The 26,525-nt window shown below is 36.9% G+C and overlaps 1 protein-coding gene across 3 annotated transcripts in view; it reads right to left on the reverse strand.

The window, feature by feature from the left end:
- KLHL20 (kelch like family member 20) overlaps positions 1-26,525 on the reverse strand; it is a 69,648-nt gene that overhangs the window by 25,087 nt on the left and 18,036 nt on the right. For all 3 annotated transcript variants that reach the window (XM_059040784.2, XM_067031420.1, XM_059040794.2), the window contains 2 exons: positions 3,118-3,276; positions 2,263-2,357 (listed from right to left, as the gene is read on the reverse strand). In XM_059040784.2, coding sequence (XP_058896767.1) covers positions 2,263-2,357; positions 3,118-3,276 — 254 coding nt within the window. The remainder of the gene's footprint in view (positions 1-2,262; positions 2,358-3,117; positions 3,277-26,525) is intronic.

Here is a 26,525-nt window from a genome sequence, read left to right on the forward strand (position 1 = left end):
ATAATATTGGTAGTCAAATCCCAATATGGTTAAGGAATATGTAAGATGGCAAAGGGGAGCAAGCATAAATCAAACCAAATCATGAATGCCAGCCAACATTAAAAAGGTAACAAACATGAGAGCAATGATGCCAGTCACACTGTGAGCTGTGAATTGATTGGTATTTCCATTATGACTTCATATCTTACCGCATATTTAGCCTAAAACTGAACATGCTTGAGCCTAACAATAACTTATGGGAAACTAAAAATTACAACTTAATTATCAGCCTGCATAGTTACTGCTTTCTAATGAATTTTACTAGATTTTGCAGGATACTGGCAAAGTAGCACATCAGCCATGACACTAGATATTTGCTAGATTAAAGTAATAAAACTAGGTCAAAAACTGGATTGCTAAAAGGAAACACTCTATTGTCATTTAATATTAATTTTCTATCTGGTACTGTATGAATAGTTTATTCTCAACAAGTCTACCGAGGATGAACACAGTTTTTTTTTTTTCTATTAAAGTACTTTATGAGAACCTAGTAATTACACTTGTTAAATAAAATATCCTAACTCAAACTATTTATGTACTTATTTCACTTGAGTCCTTTGAGTGATTCAATGTGTGACTAGTGCAAATTCAATCTGTTACTCTGTTCTTTCTCAACTCTGAAAGTGTTTCCTAAACTACACTATATTTTCATTTCTCTATTTACTTTATATTACATCGAGTAATTTATTCCTGCTGGACCAGTCCAGGCATGACCCAGAAATGTACTTCCAGTATATGGCTTTGCTAAGGCCTCATCTGAGTTTATTTATGCTAAAAACAAAAACAAAAACTCCCCGAAATCCCAAGCTGATGGCCAAGAACTTTTTCTAGCTTCCTCAGCTAAAAACAGACTGTGATCTCCTAATTACTGGTTTTTAATTAAGTTGCTCAAGGGTTCCTAGAAAGAGTACTATAGAGCTAATACTTAGCGGCCAACACAAAATTAATAGTAACAACAATAATAAGGGCTTAATACATAGTAACTCATTTAATCTCCACCACAGCCCTGTGGAATAGGTACTGTTATTATCCCTATTTTATAGATAAAGGAACTGTACCAGAAAGAGGTTTAAGTAACTTGAATAAGGTCACACAGCTAGTAAATAATGTTAGGATATCAGGAACAGACTTCTTTTAAAAGTGACTTTATAAGTATCTTGAATTTCTGCATTGGAATCAGTATAATCCAATTTATATTTTATGGGAGAGGAGCACCTTTGTATTGTTTCTTCAGATTTCAGCATCCATAGTTCATGTGGTTTTCCTTCTGCTGTTATAATAAATATTTTGGGGGAATTAATTGCCACTTGTCTTTAAGTTTAAAAGGTAAACACCTAAAACCCCCTCTAACATCTCCTGTTAAAGGAACACACTTCAGATTATAGAAGAAATGCAAATGAATCTGTATGTCCTATCTCTGTTCTAGAGATTCCTGATTCTAGAACAAGTTTCTTTAGTCACGAAGGGAGATCCAAAGGTTGGTATAGTTTAAAAAGAGTTCTGACTCACTCTTTCATTTTTATATATGGAACATGCTGGGAAACAATAGTTAAAAACACCGTAAGATTTAAAGATTTGAAACTGAACCTTAAAATCTGTCAAGTGGAAAAGTAGTTTATTAAATTTTGTATATAGTACAGAGATAGCCCAATAAAGTAGGTGTTCTGTTTGTTTGTCATGTAAAAGCATTTAGAGTTTCTTTCAGTCAAAAAAACATTATGAAACTGCTTCATCAAGCTCTAGTGGAAATCTTCCCATAGCTACTTTAGGGGTGTAGTAGACCTTTAACTCTGTTCACAATCTCAGAAAGCAAGGCTGATCCTATTCCCTAACTAGGCATATGTGATGGAATGAAAAAGTGCTCCTCATACACTTTTTTGATGGAGTCAAGAGCATTATTTATCTCAAGAAAATATGTATTAGCAGAGAATTGCCTCTTCAAACTCAGGCTTGCATTTAATCTTAGAAATCTACCTCTTTATTGCCACTTCTACACCAGTAAATACCACACATAAAAAAACTAATGAAATGGAATACTGTAAGTTCAGTCATCTCTTTTTCCATCTCCTTTTGACCCTAGCCCAGAAGAAAAACCAGTTAGTTAAATACTGCCTTGATTTCAGCACTAAAAACCACAATATTTAGGAAGCAATACAAATAAGGAAATTAGGAGAGGACAGGAATGTTTGGTTGTTGATTTTTCCCATCCAGGGTCAGTCATACCTGCATTCTTCATCACTTTTGATGAGGGGATCAGAGCCTACAGTACCCACCAGAAACTTGGGACTAAGCAAAGGCAAACGAACATGCTGCAGCACCTATGAGATAATAAACACTATTAAAGGCACAAACTCCCATCTGCAAGATATTTAAGAGAATACATAACCCATGCTCCCTACTGTGTTTCCAACTATTTTGAGATCTAATTGGATTAATTAATTGATCTAACTAATAAACAATGAAAATGGAGGGAAGGCATAAATACTAAACTTATTCTAACCACCAACTCAGTAATTAGAATAATCAGAAAATTGAAAGCACACTAATATCACTTTAGAATGCTACTTTATGCTTTCAGCAGTATGTTGTTACAAGCTCTTCTCTCATTAGCTCACATGGCTGTACTCTAATTAACAATCTCAAAGAATATCCTATTAAATTGCTAAGGACTATCATCATAATAACAAGAACATTAAATATTTCATTTAGTGACCACTTATGACCCATATAATTCTTTACTCTTCAAACTGTGGTGGGATTTCCAAGCCATAGGGAAGGGAAGCATGATAATTGCTATCCTTGCTTTCTTTTGTTCATTTTGTATCATTTAAGTTCTGATTTGTGCTATGGCCCAAACCTAGAGTTGATGCAAAACAGAAGAAGCAAAGGAGCAAAAAGTTCATAATGATAAATGCTTAAAATGCTTCTTAACACTTATCTCCTTGATTATTTGGAAAGAGATGGTCTTTTTTACAGGCTAATATGAAGGCTAGTGAAGATTGTTTCTTTTTTGCAAGTCAAATATATATTATTTCATCCAGTATAAAACAGTTACTTAAAGAAGCATTTCCATCATACCTGGGGTAACTGAGGACGTCTTTCTTGAATACTGTATTTAACCCAGGCCATCACTGCATTGAACACCTGTTCTTCACTGCGAACATTTAGTTCATCACTAGATATTATATCAATGAGTTGATTGGCTGGAAGCAACATGAACTCTTCACTTTCCATCACCTGTTTGAAGTTCGGTGAGAAAACAAAAAAGAACTCTGTGATCAGATTTGATTGTTTTAATATTTTTCTTCAGGGTTGTAGGGCAAAACTATTCCACAATGGAGCTGAAGTTCAAAATAGTACCAGAGAACAAGAAAAGTTTAAAAAGAAAACAGAGATAGGTGGAGCACAGAGGATTTTTAGGACAATGAAACTATCCTGTATGATACTACAATGGTGGATACATATCATTATACATGCGTCAAAACTCATAGAATGTACAACACCAAGAGTGAACCCTAATGTAAATTAAGCACTTTGGGTGATAATAACATGTCAAGGTAGGTTCATTAGTTGTAACAAATGTACTTCTCTGGTGCAAGATGTTGATACTGGGAGAGGTTATGTGTGTGTAGAAACAGGGTACATGGGAACTGTACTTTCTGCTCAATTTTGCTGGGAAACTAAAACTGCTCTAAAAAAATAAAGTTTATTAATTTTTAAAAAGGGAACATAGGAGAATACAGAGGGCACAATTAAAACTTAGGAAAAATAATAATTTGTGATTTAAGCAATTTAAGAAAAATGATACTTTTTTTCCAAAATGAAGTATGAAGATAAAGATTTATATTCAAAATAAACTAAACTAACTATACCAAATTAGAACTCCCAGAAATATAAGAGGCATATAAAAAAATCAGGAAAAACTTTCAGAGGAAGGTTAGTTGCTGAAAGGGCAATGTGTAGGGCAGAAACACCAAGGGGCCAGTTTGAAAAAAGAATGAGCACGTCAGCATTTCTACAAGCAAGAATGAACATAATGATGAAAGCATTAGACCCAGGAAAACCCCTCTGAGGACCAAACCACTCTGATATGTTCATATTCTCATATATATATATGAAACTACAAACACACCAATTATTTATCTATACCCAAGGCTTTAGGGCATTGTCAGAATGCAGATGAAATGGCAACATTGCTGTGCAGTCCAGCCACAAATCCCAAAATCTTGTAAAGCTTGTCATCGGTATGTAGAGTAAAAGGGACAAGGTGCAATGCAGAGAAGGGAAATGGTCACTGCTACACTCCATGTGGTTTGTTCTCCCCTTCAGAAGAGTGTGCTACATGTAATGTCTGTTAGTGTAGGAAGGATATGGTTTAAGAGCTCAAATTCCCCATGCAACCTCTGATGCAGATGATGTATTCTCTCGGGACCGGGTTATTTTCATGCTCGTCAAAAAGTCAATATTTAGCAGGAAACGAGATAAGCCATAACAATTTGAATATCTGATTAAGAATTTTCCCCCAAGTACATTAGAAAAAATGCAAATCTCAAAATAAAAGTTAAGGGCCATAAAGTCATCTGTACTTATAGTAGAAAACACTAATGAGCACTTTGAGTTTTATGGCACAAGTCTTCATATCATCTGAGTGAGAGACCTTCTGGGGTTCAGGAAGGAAATAGGAAACCTTTAAATTTTAGGTGAGGTTGCTTAGCCAGGTCACTTAGTTAGAATGCCTGCATTGTACTCTCTGTGGCAGGGTTGTTGGATTTAGCAAATAAGAGTACAGGGCATATTTATACTAAAAACTATTTGTTCTTCATCTGAAACAAATTCAACTGGCCATCCTGTATTTTATCTGGCAGCCTTATGTTGGGGGCTATAAAGTCAAGAGCCAGATTTGGGGCCTAGCTCCAAATGAAGTATGTTGGCCTTCACGGCATACAAAATTTTAGCCATAGTTGTATCTTTCTTTCCTCTTATTTTCTTTTTACTCTGATTTCTTTACTTAAGACAAGTGGTATTGTATATCTTTGTGAAGTGCATTAACATTCTTTTAGGATCTTGGCAGAGTATAAATTTTTCCCCCAATTTAGTGATTATAAAACAAATAAATAAATATGAAGGAACACCAAATTTAAAGTTTATGAATAAACTGCAATGATATTAACAAGTCACTTACTGGAAATCTTAGATGGCAAGAAGACACAAACATCTGTGTGAGAAAATGTTTTTTGGCACTAAGAGCAAAGAGTAAAAATAATATTTTTGATGAACAAAGTCTGGTTAAAACGTCACTTCTCTTTTTTCCATCAACAAGAAAAAGATGTTAATGATCTACCATTAGGGCAAATCTAGCACTGAAGTCTATCCTTGAACCAAACAACCAGGTTAAGAAAATAATGCTTTAAAATACCCACTTTTTAAAGAGTTTGCAGGAGATCTAATTTTAAGTCCCACACTATTATGGTAATATGCTTACTTTTAGTTTCTTCAGATAAATGTAGATACAATCTGAAGAATGAATAAAGCTGAAAACAATAAGAATAAATAAGGAAAGTATTCTAGAGTTGTAACAGAAATGAATGGTGAATTCAGTGATGTTGAGTTGAAAGAAAAAATTTAAATTTACGTTTATGAGCAAGCGTAACACTGTATGAATTAAGTTAAGCCTAATAAAATAGAAGGAAATTAAATATAGATTTAAGTTCAAAAATAACTTAAATGAATCACAAGTTTTCAGCCCTAAATGGTAACTTTCTTTGCATCTACACAGAACCATTCTAGTCCATGATCAAGTGTAAGTTTTCCTCACTGGGATTTCAATATATCAGTTGACTTTGGAGGCAGAGTTAGAACTGCAGGGATTTCTTAATCTGGGGTCCAATGACTTTGGCAAATTATTTTGGAAATCCTAAATGATGGCAAATCTTTATTTTCTGGAGAGTGGATTTGATATTTAAAAATAGTGGAATGAAGTTAAGAGTCAAATCTGTTAAAGAAGTTGTGTGAAGGAGTTACTTTGAATGAGAAATTAAGTGTGACTATAAAATACTGACTCAATTAATTTTAATGAAGTATAAACTCCATTTAGTTACAGTGTATTCCTCTTTTTATATTTTGTTGGAATCAATTTACTAATATTGTATTAAGGACTTTCTCATCTAAATTCATGAGATATTGATCTGTAGTTTTATTTTAGTGTCTGTGGTTTTGACATCAGGGTGATTTTGACCTTGTTTGGCAACCTCCACCACTTTTTCCTGAAAGATTTGGTATAGGATTAGTATTATTTCTTTCTTAAATGTTCGATAGAATTCACCTTCTGGGACTGGTGGGTTTTTTTTGTGGGAAGGTTCTTAAATCATTGGTTTAAAATTTCCTTCATAGATATAGGGTTATTCTGGTTTTCCGTTTCTTCTTAAGTTTTTGTAATTTGTGTTTTTCAAACAATTTGTCAATTTCGTGTTGTTGAATTTATTGGCAAAACATTGCTCATGATATTCCCTTATTATCCTTTTTAATGTCTGAGGAATTTGAAGTGATGTCCTCTCTTTTATTTCTGATACTGGTAATTTGTATCTTCTCTCCTTTTTTTCTTGATCAGTCCAGCTAGAGGTTCATCAATTTTTTTCAAAGTACCATTGATTTTTGCTTCATCCTTTATACTTGTTCCTTCTACTTTGGGTTTAATTTGCTCTTCTTTTTTTCTAGTTTACAAAAGTAACCACTGGAACAAAAATACAAACCTTCGTATACACTAAAAGATATTAAAATGAAAAGCAAAGAAGACACTATACAGAGAAATAGAGTAAAAACAACTAAATCAGATACTATTTACAAAAATATAATATAACAGAATTGAGAACAAATATATCAGTCATAGCAATAGATACAAGTGTGTTTTAACTGCCTATTTAAAGAAAAAGATTTTCAAACTGGCTCATAAAGCAAAACCCAATTCAAGAAAAATACCTAAAACATCATGATACAAAAAGACTAAAAGTAAAGGGATGCAGTGGTTGAGAGTCCGCCTGCCGATGCAGGGGTCACGGGTTCGTGCCCTGGTCCGGGAAGATCCCACATGCCGCGGAGCAACTGAGCCTGTGAGCCATGGCCGCTGCGCCTGCGCGTCCGGAGCCTGTGCTCCGCAACGGGAGAGGCCACAGCAGTGAGAGGCCCGCATACCGCAAAAAAAAAAAAAAAAAAAAAAAAGTAAAGGGATGGGCAAAGATACATCAAGCAACTGAAAACAATAAGAAAACAGGAACAGAAAGCCAGATATCAGACAAAATAGAATTCAGAGAACAAAATAATTAAATCTGACAAAGGAGGACATTTTACAAAGCTAAAAGTTACAATTTATAAGTAAGATACAAAAGGATTATTTATTCATCAAGCAACATAGGGACAACAAATATAAACTACAGATAATGCAAGGGGTAATAGATAGAAACACATTAATAATAAGACTAATATATGTGGACAAAAATAAGAATATAAAAGATCTAAGAGGGGAGAGTAACCAAGATGGCAGAGCAGAAAGACCCCGAGCTCACCTCCTCTCATGAGCACACCAAAATCACAACTATCTGCAGAAGAACCATAGATGAAAAAGACTGGAACCTACTAGAAAAGATCTACAACTAAAGATATAAAGAAGGAACCACAACAAGACTGACAGGAGGGGCAGACTCGTGATATAATCAAATCCCATAGCCCAGGGAATTCCCTGGTGGTCCAGTGGTTAGGACTCTGCACTTTCACTGCCGAGGGCCCGGGTCCAATCCCTCGTTGGGGAACTAAGATCCCACAAGGCGTGCAGTGCAGAAAAAAAAGAAAAGAAAAATCCCATAGCTCTAGGAGGGCAACCAACAAACTGGAGAATAATCATATTGCAGAGGTTCTCCCAAAGGAGTGAGAGTTCTAAGCTCCACGTCAGACTACCTAGGCCAGGAGTAAGGCACTGGGAAGAAGAGCCCCCAGAGCATTTGGTTTTGAAGGCCAGCAGGGCTTAATTGCAAGAGCCCCACAGGACTGGGGCAAATAGAGACTTCACTCTTAAAGTGTGCACACGAAAATCTCACGTGCACTGGGACCCAGGGAAAAAGCAGTAATTTGATAGGAGCCTCTGCCAGACCTACCTGCTGGTCTTGGGGAGTCTCCTAGAGAGGTGGGGGGAGGTGACAGCGGCTCACCCTGGGGACATAGACACTGGTGGCAGACCTACTGGAGAACATTCAAATGTATGAACAATGCTACTGGCAGCTGCTATCTTGGCTCATTAGCAACAAGACCTGGCCCCACCCAACAGCCGGTAGGTGCCAGTTCTGGGATGCCTTGGGCCAAACAACTAAGTGGGCAGGGACACAGCCCTATCCATCAGCAGACTGGCTGCCTAAAGACTTCCTGAGCCCACGGCTCTCTCTAAACACGACCCTAGACACAGCTCTGCCCACCAGAGGGCCAAGGCCCAGCTCCACCCACCACTGGGCAGGCACCAGCCCTTCCCACCAACAAGCCTGCACTAGCCTCTGGACCAGCCTCACCCATCAGGAGGCAGACACCAGAAGCAAGAAAACTATGATCCTGTAGCCTGTGGATCAAGTACACCAACAGCAGGCCAGACCATACCCTGGAATCAGCTGGGACCTGGCCCTGCCCACTAGCAGGCCAATGCAAGGTTTGGGACACTGTGGACCCCATACCCAACTGTGTCAAGAAATGCCCCCATATTCCCCAATAATCTGAAATGAGCTCAGGGATCCCTGGGCCCTGAAGCAGACTCCAGGAGCCAGCTCTGTCTTCTGGTAGTCTGGCACTAGCCCCAGAATCTGGCTTTACCCACCACTGGGTGGGCAATGGCCTCAGGGTCTTTGGGACCCTCACTCACTCCACCCACCAGTGAACCATAACTAACCCTGGGGCCCCCTAGGTTCTGCAATCATCTGCCTTGTGACCATGCCCCACTAAACAGCAGCCAGCAGCATCAACACAAGGCAGAGCTTGGCAACCAACTGGAGTAGGGGCCAACCAAGCCTAACAGTCCACACATACAGTCAGCCTTCCACAACAGAAGGACCCACACAGCCCTCTTACAGGGAACCCCTAGAGCACACAGCTTAGGTGACAAGAGGGGAGTGTAATGCTGGGATGCAAAGGACGTCTCCTAGAGTAGGGAACTTCGTCAAGGTTGAGAAATGTAACTAACACACCACACACATAAAAATAAAATACCAACTTAGACAAAATGAGGTGACAGAGGAATATATTGCAGATGGAAGAACAAGATAAAACCCCAGAAGAAGAACTAAGTGAAGTGGAGAAAAGCAATCTACCTGAGAAAGAGTTCAGAGTAATGGTCATAAAGATCAAAGAACGCAGGAGAAGAATGGATGCACAGAATGAGAAGTAAGAAGTTTTTACAAAAAACAAAAGACAGCTTTACTTATGAGACTTCCCTGGTGCTCCAGTGGTTAAGATTGAAAATATAAAGAAAAATATAAAGAACAAATCAGAGATGAAGAATACAATAACTGAAATGAGGGCTTCCCTGGTGGCACAGTGGTTGGGAGTCTGACTGCTAATGCAGGGGACATGGGTTCGAGCCCCGGTCTGGGAGGATCCCACGTGCCGCGGAGCGGCTAGGCCCGTAAGCCACGACTACTGAGCCTGTGCGTCCGGAGCCTGTGCTCCGCAACAAGAGAGGCCACGATAGTGAGAGGCCCGCGCACCAAGATGAAGAGTGGCCCCCGCTTGCCACAACTTGAGAAAGCCCACTCACAGAAACAAAGACCCGACACAGTAAAAATAAATAAATTAATTAATTAAAAAAATTTTAAAAAATAACTGAAATGAAAAATACTCTAGAAGGAATCAGTAGCAGACTAAATGATACAAAGGAACGGACCAGTGAGCTGGAAGACAGAGTAGTGGAAATCACTGCTGTTGAACAAAAAAAAGAACAAAGAATGAAAAGAAATGAGGACAATTTAAGAGATCTCTGGAACAACATCAAGTGCAATAATATTTGCATTTTAGAGGTCCCTGAAGAAGGAGAGAGAAAGAAAGGGCCTGAGAACATATGTGAAGACATGCTAGCTGAAAACTTCCCTAACCCGGGAAAGGAAACCATCACCCAAATTCAGTAAGCTCAGTGAGTCCCACACAGGATAAACCCAAAAAGGAACACACCAAGATACACCATAATCAAAGTGATAAAAATTAAAGATAAAGAGAGAATATTAAAAGCAACAAGGGAAAAGCAATAAATAACATACAAGGGAACTCCCATAAGGCTGTCAGCTGATTTTTCAGCAGAAACTCTGCAGGCCCGAAGGGAGTGGCACAATATATTTAAAGTGATGAAAAGGAAAAACCTACAACCAAGAATACTCTACCAGCAAGGCTTTCATTCAGATTTGATGGAGAAATCAAAAGCTTTAAAGACAAGCAAAATCTAAGAGTTCAGCACCACCAAATTAGCTTTATAACAAATGTTGACACATTATTGACTGGGGGGTTTTTGCAGAAACTAACACCTGTGGCCAGTGATTTGCTATATAAGTGAATATTGAAACACCCTCATTTGAGTAAATATCAACAACTTTTTTTGCACTTAATGTATTTAGTTGAAACTTTGTACATGTCTTACTAAAGCATTCTAATATTTCATTAGAGTGTGACGGGCAATATAGCAGGAACCTCTGTGCAGGGGAAAAGAACATCTATTACAAATATACTGTGTTTCACTGTGCTTTCCCCTGGAAGAGCAGACTTACACTTTCTGGTGGCATTTTTATTTATTTTTTAGTCCTGTTGGTATTATTATCTCTAGAATATGTTCTTTTATTTTGCCTGATAGTCGACAAGGTGGATCTTTGCAGGCATCTCTTTTAGAAATGCCACAAGAAGGACCAGGTGTGGGACTACCACTACATTCATCAGTATGCTCAGTTACCCATTCTCTAGCTACTGCTGACAATAATTGCTTGTAAGTCATTTTATTCTGTGCATTAAGGCTACAATAAACTTTAAATGCATTGAATAAACTGTAATTACTCAAATAGAAACCCACTTTCTTATACCATTTTTGAGTTTTCCAGAGGATACTGAAGTTTGCCAGATATAGATCAGATCAATCAACTCCTTTCATATATTTATTATACTCTAGTATACAAGTGGGCTTAGTTATCTGATGATGGCCAGTCCTCCTGTCTTCCTTTCCTGTAGATGCTGTGGAGGCCTCATGAATAGCTGTCACCATGTGGACTAGCCTCTTGTCTTTCCATGTAAGAAGAATCACTTCTCCCTTCCATAAGAATGTCATTTCTCCCCTCTGTAGACTTTTAAAAATTTCTCCTTTAATTGGTTTGGTAGACCATGATTCTCTCTTATAGTCCCACAAACTCTGGTTTTATTTTTCAACAATAATTCAGATGTGACACACTGTTGTAATAATTGTCTTCATAAATGTGGTGCCGTGAACCAAGATAAAGTTGTATGACTGATAATATTGTTTCTTGCAGTTTCTTTCCTTCACCTGTGTAAATTTCAAGTTTGCATATATACCCAGTTTCACTTTAGCTAACCATCCTGACCAAAACTCCATATTTTGTAAGTTTTCTGGAATTACAGGTTTTGAATCTGAGTCGTCCTCTCCACTTTATCATTGCCTCATCAAGTGATAGCTCTTGTTTGGGTATAAAGATCGACTGAAATTTTGGTAGAAAATAGTCCAAGAGAGTTTTAACTTTTGAAATTCTGTCTGCAGAAAGTAGAGTTTCTGATTTATCGTTAAAGTGAAGAAATGTCATCATTTGTTCGAACCTTCTTCTCATCATAATCTTTGGAAAGATATGTACTTCACGTGAGGGATCAGTTGATCAATATTCTTTCCAGTGTGACTTTATTTGTCCCATCAAAATGATTAATCCAAGAATCTTCTTCATGTAACTATTGATTACATCAGTCCATTTTAAAGCCTTCTCATACTTTCTGTAGGAGTTTTCATTCTGTTGGTGATACAAGTTTGAGAAGTGACCAACTCGAAAAAGTTGTTACCAAAAATTAGTTCTGTTATTTCACTAACACTTTGCAGGATATTACATTCAATAATTACACCTGACACACCTGTAAAGTCTTCTAATTTTCATGAATGTTGTCTTCAATACACTCTTCTGTAGAAGCAAAGGAGCATTTTCCAGAACCATGAGTTTCATTTTCACTTTCCGTATCAGAATCAATCACTAAGGTTTTCTTTTGTCTTTTTGTTAGTCTAATATTCACATCGTCTGAATCAGAACTATATTCTGAGGAATTATCATCTTCTAACACACTAGCATATATGTCATTTGGACAATCAGAGAAAGTATCTGCATAAAATTCACTGAAAAATTCTTCTTCATTCAAAATTTTGTGATGAGTCATTTAAAAAAATTTTATGGTAATGAACTTGGGTTTATAACATACACAAGGTTGGAACAAAAACCTAACGGAGCAAAATGTGAATAACAACAATCATAAGTTGTAAATTGAACCCTTGATCAATTTTAAGCTCTAACAACTTCACATGGTGATGTTAATTATATCACTCTCTAAAAACATATTGATATGCCTCTGGTCAATCACGTTCAGGTAATAAAAGACGTATTAATAGGTCTCCAGTCGATACGTTGTTAAAGGAACTTCAATAGGTGAAAAAGAAAAGGCCACAAATAGAAACAAGAAAATTATGAAATGAAAAAGCTCACCGGTAAAAGCAAACATACAGTAAAGGTAGGAAATCATCCACACACAAAGCAAATAGGGAGGTTAAAAGACAAAAGCAGGGACTTTCCTGATGGCACAGTGGTTAAGAATCCGCCTGCCAATGCAGCGGACACAGGTTTGACCCCTGCTCTGCGAAGATCCCACATGCCATGGATCAACTAAGCCTGTGTACCACAACTACTGAGCCTGCACTCTAGAGCCCATGAGCCAATGTGCCACAACTACTGAAGCCTGTGCACCCTAGAACCCGTGCACCCCAACAAGAGAAGACACCACAACGAGAAGCCTGTGCACCTCAACAAAGAGCAGTCCCTGCTGACTGCAACTAGAGAAAGCCTGCATGCAGCAACAAAGACCCAATGCAGCCAAAAATAAATAAATTTATTTTTAAAAAAGGACCAAAGCAGTAAAATCATCTGTATCCACAATAAGCAGTTAAGGGATACACAAAACAATTAGATGTAAAATATGACATCAAAAATAGTAACTGTGGGGCTTCCCTGGTGGCGCAGTGGTTGGGAGTCTGCCAGCCAATGCAGGGGACATAGGTTCGTGCCCCAGTCTGGGAGGATCCCACATGCCGCAGAGCGGCTGGGCCCGTGAGACATGGCCGCTGGGCCTGCACGTCCAGAGCCTGTGCTCCGCAATGGGAGAGGCCACAACAGTGAGAGGCCCGCGTACTGCAAAAAAAAAAAAAAAAAAAAAAAAAGTAACCGTGAGGGGAGGATAGTACAAATACAGGGTATTTAGAATACATCTGAAATTAAGAGATCAGCAAGTTAAAACAACCGTGTTTACATATATACTGCTATACAAAAACCTCATGGTAACTGCAAACCAAAATTCTATAATAGGTATACACACAAAAAAGAAAAAGGAATCCACAAGAGAACAAAAGAATAAGGGGAAAAAAAGACCTACAAAAACAAATCCAAAACAATTAACAAAATGGCAATCACAACATACACACCGATAATAATCTTAAATGTAAATGGGCTAAAGTCTCAACCAAAAGACATAGACTGGCTGAATGGATACAAAAACAAGACCTGCATATGTGCTGCCTACAAGACACTTCAGATCTAGAGACACATACAGAATCAAAGTGACGGGATGGAAAAAAATATTCCATGCAAATGGAAATAAAAGAAAGATGGAGTAGCAATACTTATATCAGACAAAAGAGACATGAAAATAAAGACTGTTACAAGAGACAAAGACAGACACCATATAACGATCAAAGGATCAATCCAAAAAGATATAACAATTGTAAATATATATACATTCAACTATATAAATCGAATATTAACAGACATAAAAGGAGAAATCGACAGTAACACGATAATAGTGGAGGACTTTAACACTTCACTTACACCAATGGACAGATCATCCAAACAGAAAATTAATAAGGAAACAGAAGATTTAAATGACACAATACACCAGATAGATTTAATTGATATTTATAGGACATTCCATCCAAAAACAGCAGATTACACTTTCTTCTCAAGTGCACATGGAACATTCTCCAGGATAGATCACATCTTGGGTCATAAATCAAGCTTCAGTAAATTTAAGAAAATTGAAATCATATCAAGCATCTTTTCTGACCACAATGCTATGAGATTAGAAATGAATTACAGGGAAAAAAACATAAAAATCACAAACACATGGAGGCTAACCAATACATTACTAAATAATCAAGTGATCACTGAAGCAATAAAAGAGGAAATCAAAAAATACCTAGAGACAAATGACAATGAAAACACGATGATCCTAAACCTATGGGATGCAGCAAAAGCAGTTCTAAGAGGGAAGTTTATAGCTATACAAGCCTACTTCAAGAAACAAGAAAAATCTCAAATAAACAACCTAACCTCACACCTAAAGGAACTAGAGAAAGAAGAACAAACAAAACCCAAAGTTAGTAGAAGGAAAGAAATCATAAATCAGAGCACAAATAAATGAATTAGAGAGTTAAAAAAAACAGAAAAGAACAATGAAACAAATCTGGTTCTTTGAAAAGATAAACAAAACTGATAAACCTTTAGCCAGACTCATCAAGAGAAAAAGGGAGGGAAGATCAAGATGGTGGAATAGAAGGACATGCAGCTCATCTCTTCCCACAAATTAATCAAAATACATTACATGTAGAACAGTTATTACAGTATACCTACTGAATGCTAGCAGAAGATCTCATACAACCAAAGCTGCAAGAAAAGATCAACATGTAACCAGGTAGGAGGAAAGGAAAAAAAATAAAATAAAATGAATTGAGATGGGACCTGTGCCCCTGGGAGGGAGCTGTGAAAGGGGAAAGGTTCGCTCACCCTGGAACCTCCTTTACCTACTGGGAGATCAGCTGGGACAGAAAGGAAGCTTCAGAGGCTCAGAGGAGAGTGCAGCGGCTGGCTTGTGGCAGGTAGGCTAGAGAGAGACCAGCACAGAGAGTCCTGGATACCTTGGTGTACTTCTCAGTCCAAGACACACTCCTGCTTGTGTGTACAGTGACTGGGTGCTGAAACTTGGGCTTCAACAGAAAGGTCTGAGAAAAGGACTTGGTTTGGCTGTGTGGAGACAGCCTGAAGGTCATGTAGTGTAGTGTGGGCCACAACTTGGGGTGTGGGCAGGACACAGCCCGGGTCTGTCACAGGAGCTCCATTATCAACTTGCACACAAAGGGAGGGGCATGGCCTCATCATAGTATCCTCATTCTCAGCATGCTCATGACGGACACAACCCTGCTGCTATGAGCAAGCATTGGTGGGTTGCCCACACACAGGTGGGGCTCAAATCTGATCCAATTGCCGGCAGGGGCGTGACTCTGGTGAATTTATGCAGCTGGCAGTTTTGTGAGCGAAGTGCCTGTGGGACATGCAAGTGGATTACTGTTGCTCCCTTGTCTGGGGCAGGTCAGGCATTAGAAGCAGTGGACTTTGTGGGTGTGCACATGCGGAGGCAGGGCTGGGATATGGGCTAATTCCCAGCACTCCCAGACGGGTTAAGGTGTGCAACTACGGCAGGTCTGGGTGTTGCAATTTCAGTGGATTTGCACTGGTGGCTTTGTGAACACAGCGCCTGAGGGACTTGATGGCCCCTGTTCCCACAGCTAAGATGGGGCTGAGGGCAATGCCAACAATACTGTAGTTTGTGAATGTGCACAAGGGGTGACAGGCAATGTCAAAGAGTAAATGTCTTGGTGAACAGCTCCTGCAGAGGAATACTCAGTAGCTCCTTTCCCAGTGACAGTGCTTCAGTCCAGCTTATCTCACACCACAGCTTAGAACTGATTCTAGGGGCTTCTACTCCAACAATTGGGGAGTCGACCCTGCCGCCAACAGGGGTGTGACATCCAGTGCAGGCTCTGGTCACCACAACACCAATCACACCCCCAATCAAGGGTATAACAGCCAGCACTCCCTGAGGAAAGACATGGTAGGCATCCACATCAAAAACAGCCCTCATATCAAAAATATTACACTCATGCAGGCTACACAGGGATGTTCCCTGTGTACAAAAACAGCTTTTCAAGACGACAGTATGTAACTGTTTCTCCTAAATTCATAGTCAGAGAAATATAAGTAAAACGAAGAGGTAGGAACTAATCCCAATTGAAAGAACAAGAGAAAATGCCCAAAAGAACAATGAAACATATCTCTCCAGTCTACTAAACTCTGAGTTCAAAAAGGAGGTAATAAAAATGCAGAAGCAATTAAGAAAGGCTATTGATAGAAATGAAGATCACTGTAACAAGAAACTATGAAGAGCAGCCAGTCAAAATTAGACAACTTAAATGCTGAGATGAAAAGTGAGCTAAAGGCAATAAGAAATAGCAAAGTAAATAATACAGAAGAATGAATGAATGATCTGGAAGATAGAATAATGGAAATCACCGAATAAGAACAGCAGACAGAAAGACAAATGAAAACAACATACGAGACCTATGGGATAATATAAAGTGTGCCAACTAGGCATAACAGGGATCCCAGAAGGAGAAGAAAGAGAAAAGGGGATAAAAAATCTATCTGGAGAAATTATGACTGAAAGCTTCCCAAACCTAAAGAAAGAAATAGATATCCAGATACAGGAAGCACAGAGGGTCCCAAACAAGAGGAACACAAATAGACCTACACCGAGACATATTATAACTAAAATGGCAGAAGTTAAGATATAGAGAAACAAAAAGTCAGTTACAAGGGAATCCCCATAAGGCTATCAGATGAATTCCCTACAGAAATGCTGCATGGTGGAAGGGAGTAGCAAGATATATTCTAAGTCATGAAAGTGAAAAACCTTCAACCTAGGAAAATCTACCCAGAAAGATTATCATTTAGAATAGAAGGAGAGATAATTTCTCAGACAAGCAAAAACTAAAAGGATACAGCAATACTAAACCTTTCCTACAAGACATATTGAAAGGTCTTCTCCAAATAGAAAAGAAATAAGAATCTATAGGAAAGAAAAAAATCACAATAGGAAAAGCGAATATACTAAAGAATTGTAGATCACTTACCAGTACAGAGGCTTTTCTTAAAAAATCAAAAAATTTTGTGAAAGCAATTATAATTACAGTAAACAGCAAAAGCATAAACATGAAGATGTAAAATAGGACATCAAAATGATAAAATGTAGGGGAGGGAAGTAAGAAAATGTAGATTTTTTTTTAGACTTTGTTTGAGATTATGTGATTACCAGTCCAAAGCAAGTAGATCTAGTAATGGGTTAGCATACTTGAAAACCAGGGTAACCACAAATCAAAAACATACAATAGATTCCAAAAAAGCAAAAAGAAGAGAACTTAAGCATAATAGAAAAGAAAACCATCAAACATAAAAGGAAAAACAAAAGAAAAAGAAAGGAATAGCAAAGAAATACAAAATCAACTGGAATATAAGCTTTAAAATGGCAATAAATACATATATATCAGTAATTACCCTAAATGTCATGGACTAAATGCTCCAATCAAAAGACAAAGAGTGGCAGATTGGATAATAACATGAGAGCCTACAATATGCTGCCTATAAGGGACTCACTTTAGGGTGAAGGACACACACATGGAAAAAGATACTTCAGGCAAATGTAAATGACAAGAAAGCAGGGGTAGCAATACTCATATCAGACAAAATAGACTTTAAAACAAAGGCCATAAAGAAAGATAAAGAAGAACATCATATAATCATAAAAGGATCAATACAAGAAGAGGACGTTATACTCAATATGTATGTCCCCACTAAATGAGGACCTAAATACATAAAACAAATACTAACAGACATAAAGGGAGAAATTGATGGGAATACAAAAGTAGGAGACTTTAACATCCCACTGACATCAATGGACAGATCTTCCAGAAAGAAAAGCAATAAAGCAGCGGAGACCCTACATGACACAATAGAACAGTTAGATTTAATTAACATCTTCAAGACATTACATCCAAAAAACCCCAGAATACACATTCTTTTCAAGTGCACATTCTCTAGGAAAGACCACATACTAGGAAACAAAACAACTCTCAACAAATTTAAGAGAATAGAAATTATTTCAAGGCTCTTTACTGACCACACAGTATGAAGCTAGAAATCAACCACAGAATGAGAAATGAAAAAAAAAAAAAAAGATTATATGGAGACTAAAAAACATGCTACTAAAAAACCAATGAGTCAACAATACAAAAGGAAATTAAAAAATATCTTGACACAAATGACAATGAAAACACAACCATACAAAATCTATGGAGGCAGCAAAAGCAGTCCTAAGAGGGAAGTTTATAGCAATACAGGCCTTCCTCAAAAATAAGAAAAATCTCAAATAAACAACCTAACCTACCACATAAAAGAATTAGAAAAGAACAAGCAAAACCTAAAGTCAGCTGAAGGAAGGAAACAATAAAGATCAGAGAGGAAATAAACAAAAGAGAGATTAAAAACAAACAATGGAAAAAATGAATAAAGCCAAGAGCTGGTTTTTTGAAAGGATAAACAAAATCAATAAACTTCTGGCCAGGCTCACCAAGAAGAAAAGAGAGAGGTCCTAAACGAACAAAATAAGAAATGAAAGGGAAAAATAACTGATGTTGCAGAAATACAAAAAAATCATAAGAAAAAATATGAACAATTATAGGCCAACACGTTGGACAACGTAGAGGAAATGGACAAGTTTCTAGAAACGTACAGCCCGCCAAAACTGAATCAAAAAGAAATAGATGGGGCCTCCCTGGTAGTGCAGTGGTTAAGAATCAGCCTGCCAATGTAGGGGACATGGGTTCGAGCCCTGGTCTGCAAAGATCCCACATGCCGCGGAGCAACTAAGCCCGTGCGCCACAACTACTGAGCCTGCGTTCTAGAGCCCTCAAGCCACAACTACTGAGTCCATGTGCCACAACTACTGAAGCCCATGCGCCTAGAGCCCGTGCTCTGCAACAAGAGAAGCCACCGCAATGATAAGCCCGTGTGCAGCAACAAAGACCCAATGCATCCAAAAAGAAGTAAATAAATTAATTAATTTAAAAAAGAAGAAATAGATGATTTGAACAGACCAATCACTGGAATTTAAATAGAATCTGTAATTTTTTTAAAAAAAACAAAAGAAAATAAAAGCCCCAAACCAAAAATTCCCTGCTGACCAAAGTCCAGGACTGGATGGCTTCTCTGGGGAATTCTACCAAACATAAAAAGAACTTATAACAATCCTTAAACTCTTCCAGAAGATTAAGGGAGACAGAACACTCCCAAAGTCATTCTATGAAGCTATCATCACCTTGATACCAAAACCAGAGAAAGACACTACCAAAAAAGAAAATTACAGGCCAATATCTTTGACAAATATAGATGCCAAAATCTTCAACAAAACATTAGCAAACCAAATCCAACAACACATAAAAAGGGTCATACATCATGATGAAGTTAGATTCATCCCAGGGTTGTAAGAGTGGTTCAGCAAATCAATCAATGTGATACACTACATCAACAAAAGACAAAAACCACATGATCATCTCAGTAGATGCAGAAAAACTATTTGACAAAATTCAATGCCCATTCATGATAAAAATTCTCACCAAAGTGAGTGCAGAGGGAATATATCTCAGCATAATAAAAGCTATTTATGACAAACTCACAGCCAACATGATTCTCAACACTGAAAAGCTGAAAGCCTTCTTGCTAAAATCTGGAACAAGATAAGGATGCCCACTCTTGCCACTTTTATTCAACATAGTTTTGGAAGTCCTAGCCACAGCAATCAGACAAGAAGAAGAGATAAAAGGTATCCAAATCAGAAGGGAAGAGGTAAAATTGTCATTATATGCAGATGACATGATACTGTTTATACAAAACCCTAAAGACTCCACACAAAAACTACTAGAACTGATAAACGAATTCAGCAAGGTAGCAGGATACAGGATTAACATACAGAAATCTTGCATTTCTTTACACTAACAATGAAATATCAGAAAGAAAAAGTAAAAAAAAAAAAATCCCTTTGAAAAAAACATCAAAAAAATGATAAAATATTTAGAAATAAACCTGACCAACGAGGTGAAAGACTTACATGCTGAGAAGTATAAAACATTAATAAAGGAAACTGAAGATTATTCAAAGAAATGGAAAGATATCCCTTGCTCTTGGAAGAATTAATATTGTTAAAATGGCCATACTACCCAATGGAAGCTACAGATTTATTGTGATCCCTATCAAAATACCAATGGCATTTTCCACAAAACTAGAAAAAATAATAATAAAATATTTAAATATAAGGAACTACAGAGGATCTAGAACTGCCAAAGCAATCCTGAGGAAAAAGAGCATAACCCTCCCAGACTTCAGAAAAACTATATTGGTATATATGCCAATATACCAAAACTATATATACCAATATACCAAAACTATATTGGTATTGGCACAAAAACAGACATATGGATCAATGGAACAGAACAGAGGGTCTAGAAATAAACCCACACAGCTATGGTCAATTAATCTTCGACAAAGGAGGCAAAAATATACAATGGGAAAAAGACAGTCTCTTCAGCAAGTGGTGCTGGAAAAGTTGGACACCCACAAGTAAATCAGTGAAGTTAGAACACACCCTCATACCATACACAAAAATAAATTCAAAGTGGCTTAAAGACTTAAACATAAGACATGACACCATAAAACTCCTAGAAGAGATTATAGGCAAAACATTCTCTGATATAAATCGTATAAATATTTTTTTAGGTCAGTCTCCCAAGGCAATAGAAATAAAAACAATAAACAAATTTGACCTAATCAAACTTCCAAGATTTGCACAGCAAAGGAGACCATAAACGAAACAGAAAAGACAACCTACAGAATGGGAGAAAATATTTGCAAATGATGCAACTGGCAGGGGCTTAATTTCCAAAATATACAAACGGCTCATACAGGTCGATATCAAAAAAACAAACAACCCGATCAAGAAGTAGGCAGAAGACCTAAATAAATATTTCTCCAACAAAGACATACAGATGGCCAACAGGCACATGAAAAGATATCCACACTGCTAATGGGAAATGCAAACCAAAACTACAATGAGGTATCATAACAATGGTCAGAATGGCCATCATTAAAAGGTCTACAAATAATAAATGCTGAAGAGGATGTGAAGAAAAGGGAATGCTCCTACACTGTTGGTGGGAATGTAAATTGATGCAGCCACTCTGGAGAGTATGGAGGTTCCTTAATAAACTAAAAATAGAGTTACCATACGATCCAGCAATCCTTCTCCTGGGCATATATCCAGAAAAGACAGAAACTCTAATTCAAAAAGAAACATGCACCCCTATGTTCAGAGCTGCACTATTTACAATAGCCAAGACATGGAAGCAACCTAAGTGTCCATCAACAGATGAATGGATAAAGAAGATGTGGTGTATATATATATATATGTATGTATACCCTATATTATATATATTCCATATACATAATGGAATATTACTCAGCCATAAAAAAGAATGAAATAATGCCATTTGCACTAACATGGGTGGATCTAGAGATTATCATACTAAGTGAAGCCAAAGACAAATATTATATGATATCACTTATATGTGGAATCTAAAAAAATGATACAAATGAACTTATTTATAAAACAGAAACAGACTCACAGACATAGGAAACAAATTTATGGTTACCAAAGTGGAAAGGATGGGGAAGGGATAAATTAGGAGTTTGGGATTAACAGATATACCCTACTATATATAAACTAGATAAACAACAAGGTGCTATGGTAAAGCACAGGGAACTATATTCAGTATCTTGTAATAACCAAAATGAAAGAGAATCTCATAAAAAACTGAATATATAGATATATAAAATTGATATACATATGAACTGAATCACTTTGCTGTATACCAGAAACTAATACAACATTGTTAATCAACTACACTTCAATTAAAAAAGAGAGAGAAAAAGGAAAAAAAGGAGAGGGCCCAAGTCAATAAAATCAGAAATGAAAAAGAAGTTACAGCTGACACCACAGAAATACAAAGGATCATGGAGACTACTATGAACAACTCTATGCCAATAAAATGCACAACCTAGAAGAAATGGACAAATATTAGAAAGGTACAATCTCCCAAGACTGAACCAGGAAGAAACAGAAACTGAAACAGTACTGAAATTGAATCAGTATTTTAGAAACTCCCAACAAACAAAAGTCCAGGACCAAAGAGCTTCACAGGTGAATTCTACCAAACATTTAGAGATGACTTAACACCTATCCTATTCCAAAAAATTGCAGAGGAAAGAACACTTCTAAACTCTTCTATGAAGCCATAATACCTGATGGCTGATGCCTGACACCAAAACCAGACAAAGATATCACACACAAAAAGAAAATTACAGGCCAATATCACTGATGAACACAGATGCAAAACTCCTCAACAAAATAATACTAGCAAACTGAATCTAACAGTACATTAAAAGGATCATACACCATGATCAAGTGAGATTTATCCTAGGGATGAAGGATTTTAAAATATCTACATATTAATGTGATACAGCATATTAACAAACTGAAGAATAAAAACCATACGATCATCTCAAAAGATGCAGAAAAAGCTTCTGATAAAATTCAACATCAATTTATGATAAAATAAAAACTCTCCAGAAAGTGGGCATAGAGGGAACATACTTCAGTATAATAAAGGCTACATATATCAGAAACCCACAGCTAACAACATCCTCAATGGTGAAAAGCTGAAACATTTCCTCTAAGATCAGAAACAAGACAAGGATGCCTTCTCTCACCACTTTAAAAAAAAATTTATTTTATTTGACTGTGTTGGGTCTTCATTGCTGCATGGGCTTTTCTCTACTTGTGGCGAGTGGCAGCTACTCTTCATTGTGGTGCACAGGCTTCTCATTGCAGTGGCTTCTCTTGTTGTGGAGCATGGGCTCTAGGCATATGGGCTTCAGTAGTTGTGGCACATGGGCTCTAGAGCACAGGCTCAGTAGTTGTGGTGCAACTTAGTTGCTTAGTAGTGGCCTTAGTTGCTCTGTGGCATGTGGGATCTTCCAGGACCAGGGATCGAACCGTGTGCCCTGCAGTGGCAGGCAGATTCTTAACCACTGTGCCACCAAGTCTCTCACCACTTTATTCAACATAGTTTTGGAAGTCCTTGCCACAGCAATCAGAGAAGAAAAAGAAATAAATGGAACCCAAATGGGAAAGGAAGAAGTAAAACTGTCATTGTTTGCAGATGACATGATACTATACATAGAAAATCCTAAAGATGCCTCCAGAAAACTACAAGAACTCATCAAAGAATTTGGTAAAGTTGCAGGTACAAAATTAATATACAAAAATCTGTTGCATTTCTGTCCACCAATATGAAGTATCAGAAGGAGGAATTAAGGAAACAATCCCATTTATCATCACATTGAAAAGAATAAAATACCTAGGAATATACCTACCTGAGAAGGCAAAAGACCTGTACTCTGAAAATTGTAAGACACTGATGAAAGAAACTGAACACAACACAAACAGATGGAAAGATATACTGTGTTCTTGGATTGGAAGAATCAATATTGTTAAAATTACCACACTACCCAAGGTAATCTACAGAGTCAATGCAACCCCTATCAAATGACCAATGGCATTTTTCACAGAACTAGAACAAATAATTTAAAAATTTGTATGGGAAAACAAAAGACCCCAAATAGCCAAAACAATCTGGAGAAAAAAGAACAGAGCTGGGGGAATCACGCTCGCTAACTTCAGATTCTCCTACAGAGCTACAGTAATCAAAACAGTATGATACTTGCACAAAAACAGACACATAGATCAATGGGACAGGACAGAAAGGTCAGATATAAACCCCCGCCCTTATAGTCAATTAATCTACAACAAAGGAGGCAAGAATATACAATGGAGAAAAGACCGGCTCTTCAATAAGTGGTGCTGGGAAGACTGGACAGTTACATAAAAGAGAATTAGAACATTCTCTAACACCATATAGAAAAATGAACTCAAAATGAATTAGGAGTTTGGGATTCAAATATACATACTACTATATATAAAATAGATAACAACAAGGACCTACTGTCTAGCACAGGAAACTATACTCAATATCTTGTAATAACTTACAATGGAAGAGAATGTAGGAAAGAATAATAACTGAATAATTTTACTGTACATCTGAAACTAACACAACATTGTAAGTCAACTATATTTCAATGAAAATTTAAAAAATAAACAAAATCCCGCCACAAAAGTTCTATGAATAATACTATGAATTAAACTGGCTGCTTTTGAAAAAAAAATTTTAAAAACCCCTCAAAATGGATTAAAGACCTAAATGTAAGACCAGATACATGAAACTCCTAGAGGAAAACATAGGCAGAACACTCTTTGACACAATCGCAGCAATATTTTTTTGGATGCGTCTCCTAAAGTAAAGGAAATAAAAGCAAAAATAAACACATGGGACCTAATTACACTTAAAAGCCTTTGCACAGTAAAGGAAACCATAGACAAAACAAAAAGACAACCTACTGAATGGGAGAAGATATTTGCAAATGATACGACCAATGAGGGATTATACACATTGAAGCATTCAGGAGTAAAGGAATATGATGTATGCAGTATACTCTCAAATTGTTGAAAGAAAAATATATAATACGGAAAAAATGATAAAGAAAATGTGGCAAAATGTTACCAACTGGTGAATCTTGGTAAAGGGTACATTAAAGTTTTCTTTTTCCTACAATTTTTTATACATTTGAATTTTTTTCAAATAAAGTTTAAAAATTATTTTTCCAATCTGATAGGTTAAGAAATGTTTTGATGTATGTTTCTTTAGTTATGTGTAATGGTGAGTATTCTTTCATATGTTTATTTTATACCTGAATATCTTTTTTACACATCGCTTATTCATATCCTTTGCCTATTTTTCTAATGTATTTTTTATGGTTTTTCTCAATGAATTTGTATGAGTCTTATGGGGAATTAGTTTGCACAAAATAGGTTTTCTGAGTTTGGCATTACTTAATTTAGTTTATGGTGCTTTTTTGGTTGTTACTGTTGCTATGAACAATATTTAATTTTTATGTGATCAAATTTATCAATCTTTCTATATGGCTTCTGGGTTATATTCTGCTTAGAAAGGCCGTTTTTACCCCCAGCCTACTAATGCTTTCTTCTAGTACTTTTAGAATTTAATTTTTTAGGTTTAATTTATTTATCAGTCGGGAATTCCATCAGTTTAAAGAGTTCATTTTTTCCCCAAATCACCAGTTTTACTAAAGACACATATTAAACAATTTTACTTTCCTCCACTGACTTGAAACATCTACTTCTGGACCCTTCTCAGTGCCACTGATCTGTTCCTTCTTTAGTTCCAAACTGTATTGTTTTAATATTTCTTAAAGCCAATGATTCTAATATTAAATTTTGGAAACTACCTGGCTGTTCCAGCATAAATAGTTATCCGTTGGTATCTGAGGAGGACTGGTTCCAGGATTGCCCTCTACGCCACTCCCCGGTGCCCCTAGGATGCCAAAATTCATGGATGCTCAAGACTCATATAAAATGGCACAGTATTTGCATAATAACCTACACAATCCTCGCATATACTTTAAATCATCTCTAGATTAACTTATAATACCTAATACAATGTAAATGTTATGTAAATAGTTGCCAGCACCAGACAAATTCAAACATTATCTTTGGGAACTTTATGGAATTTTTTTTCATATTTTTGATCCACAGTTGGTTGAATCCATGAATGCAGAACCAGCAAATATGGAAGGCCAATTATATGTGTGTATGTGTGTGTGTGTGTATCCTCCTTAACCAATCCCTTCCTTTGCATTTCATGACCTCCACGTTGCTGGTTTTCCTTTCTCTATGCTAGTTATTCCCAGCTTACCTTGTCAGTTGCTTTTTTGCTAATCATCGTTCAATATTTGGAAAAATTTTAGGGCTTTTCTCTTCTCTCTTCCTACTAGGTGATCTCATTGGTATTGATTTTTTTAACCTTGTTTATGGTGCTTTTTGTAAAAAAGTTTTATATTTATATAAAATATTAAAAAATTTTAAATTTATATACAATCAAATATATCAATTTTCTTTTATGGCTTCAGGGTAATATCCTGCCTAAAAAGGGTTAAGCCATAGTTTAATTATTATGACTTCATTACTATGTTGATGACTCCTAAATTTTAATCTCAGCCTAACCTCTTTTCTAAGATACAGATGCATATAAACAG

This window comes from Kogia breviceps, chromosome 1 (genome assembly GCF_026419965.1).
Source record: "Kogia breviceps isolate mKogBre1 chromosome 1, mKogBre1 haplotype 1, whole genome shotgun sequence".
Taxonomy (NCBI): domain Eukaryota; kingdom Metazoa; phylum Chordata; class Mammalia; order Artiodactyla; family Physeteridae; genus Kogia; species Kogia breviceps.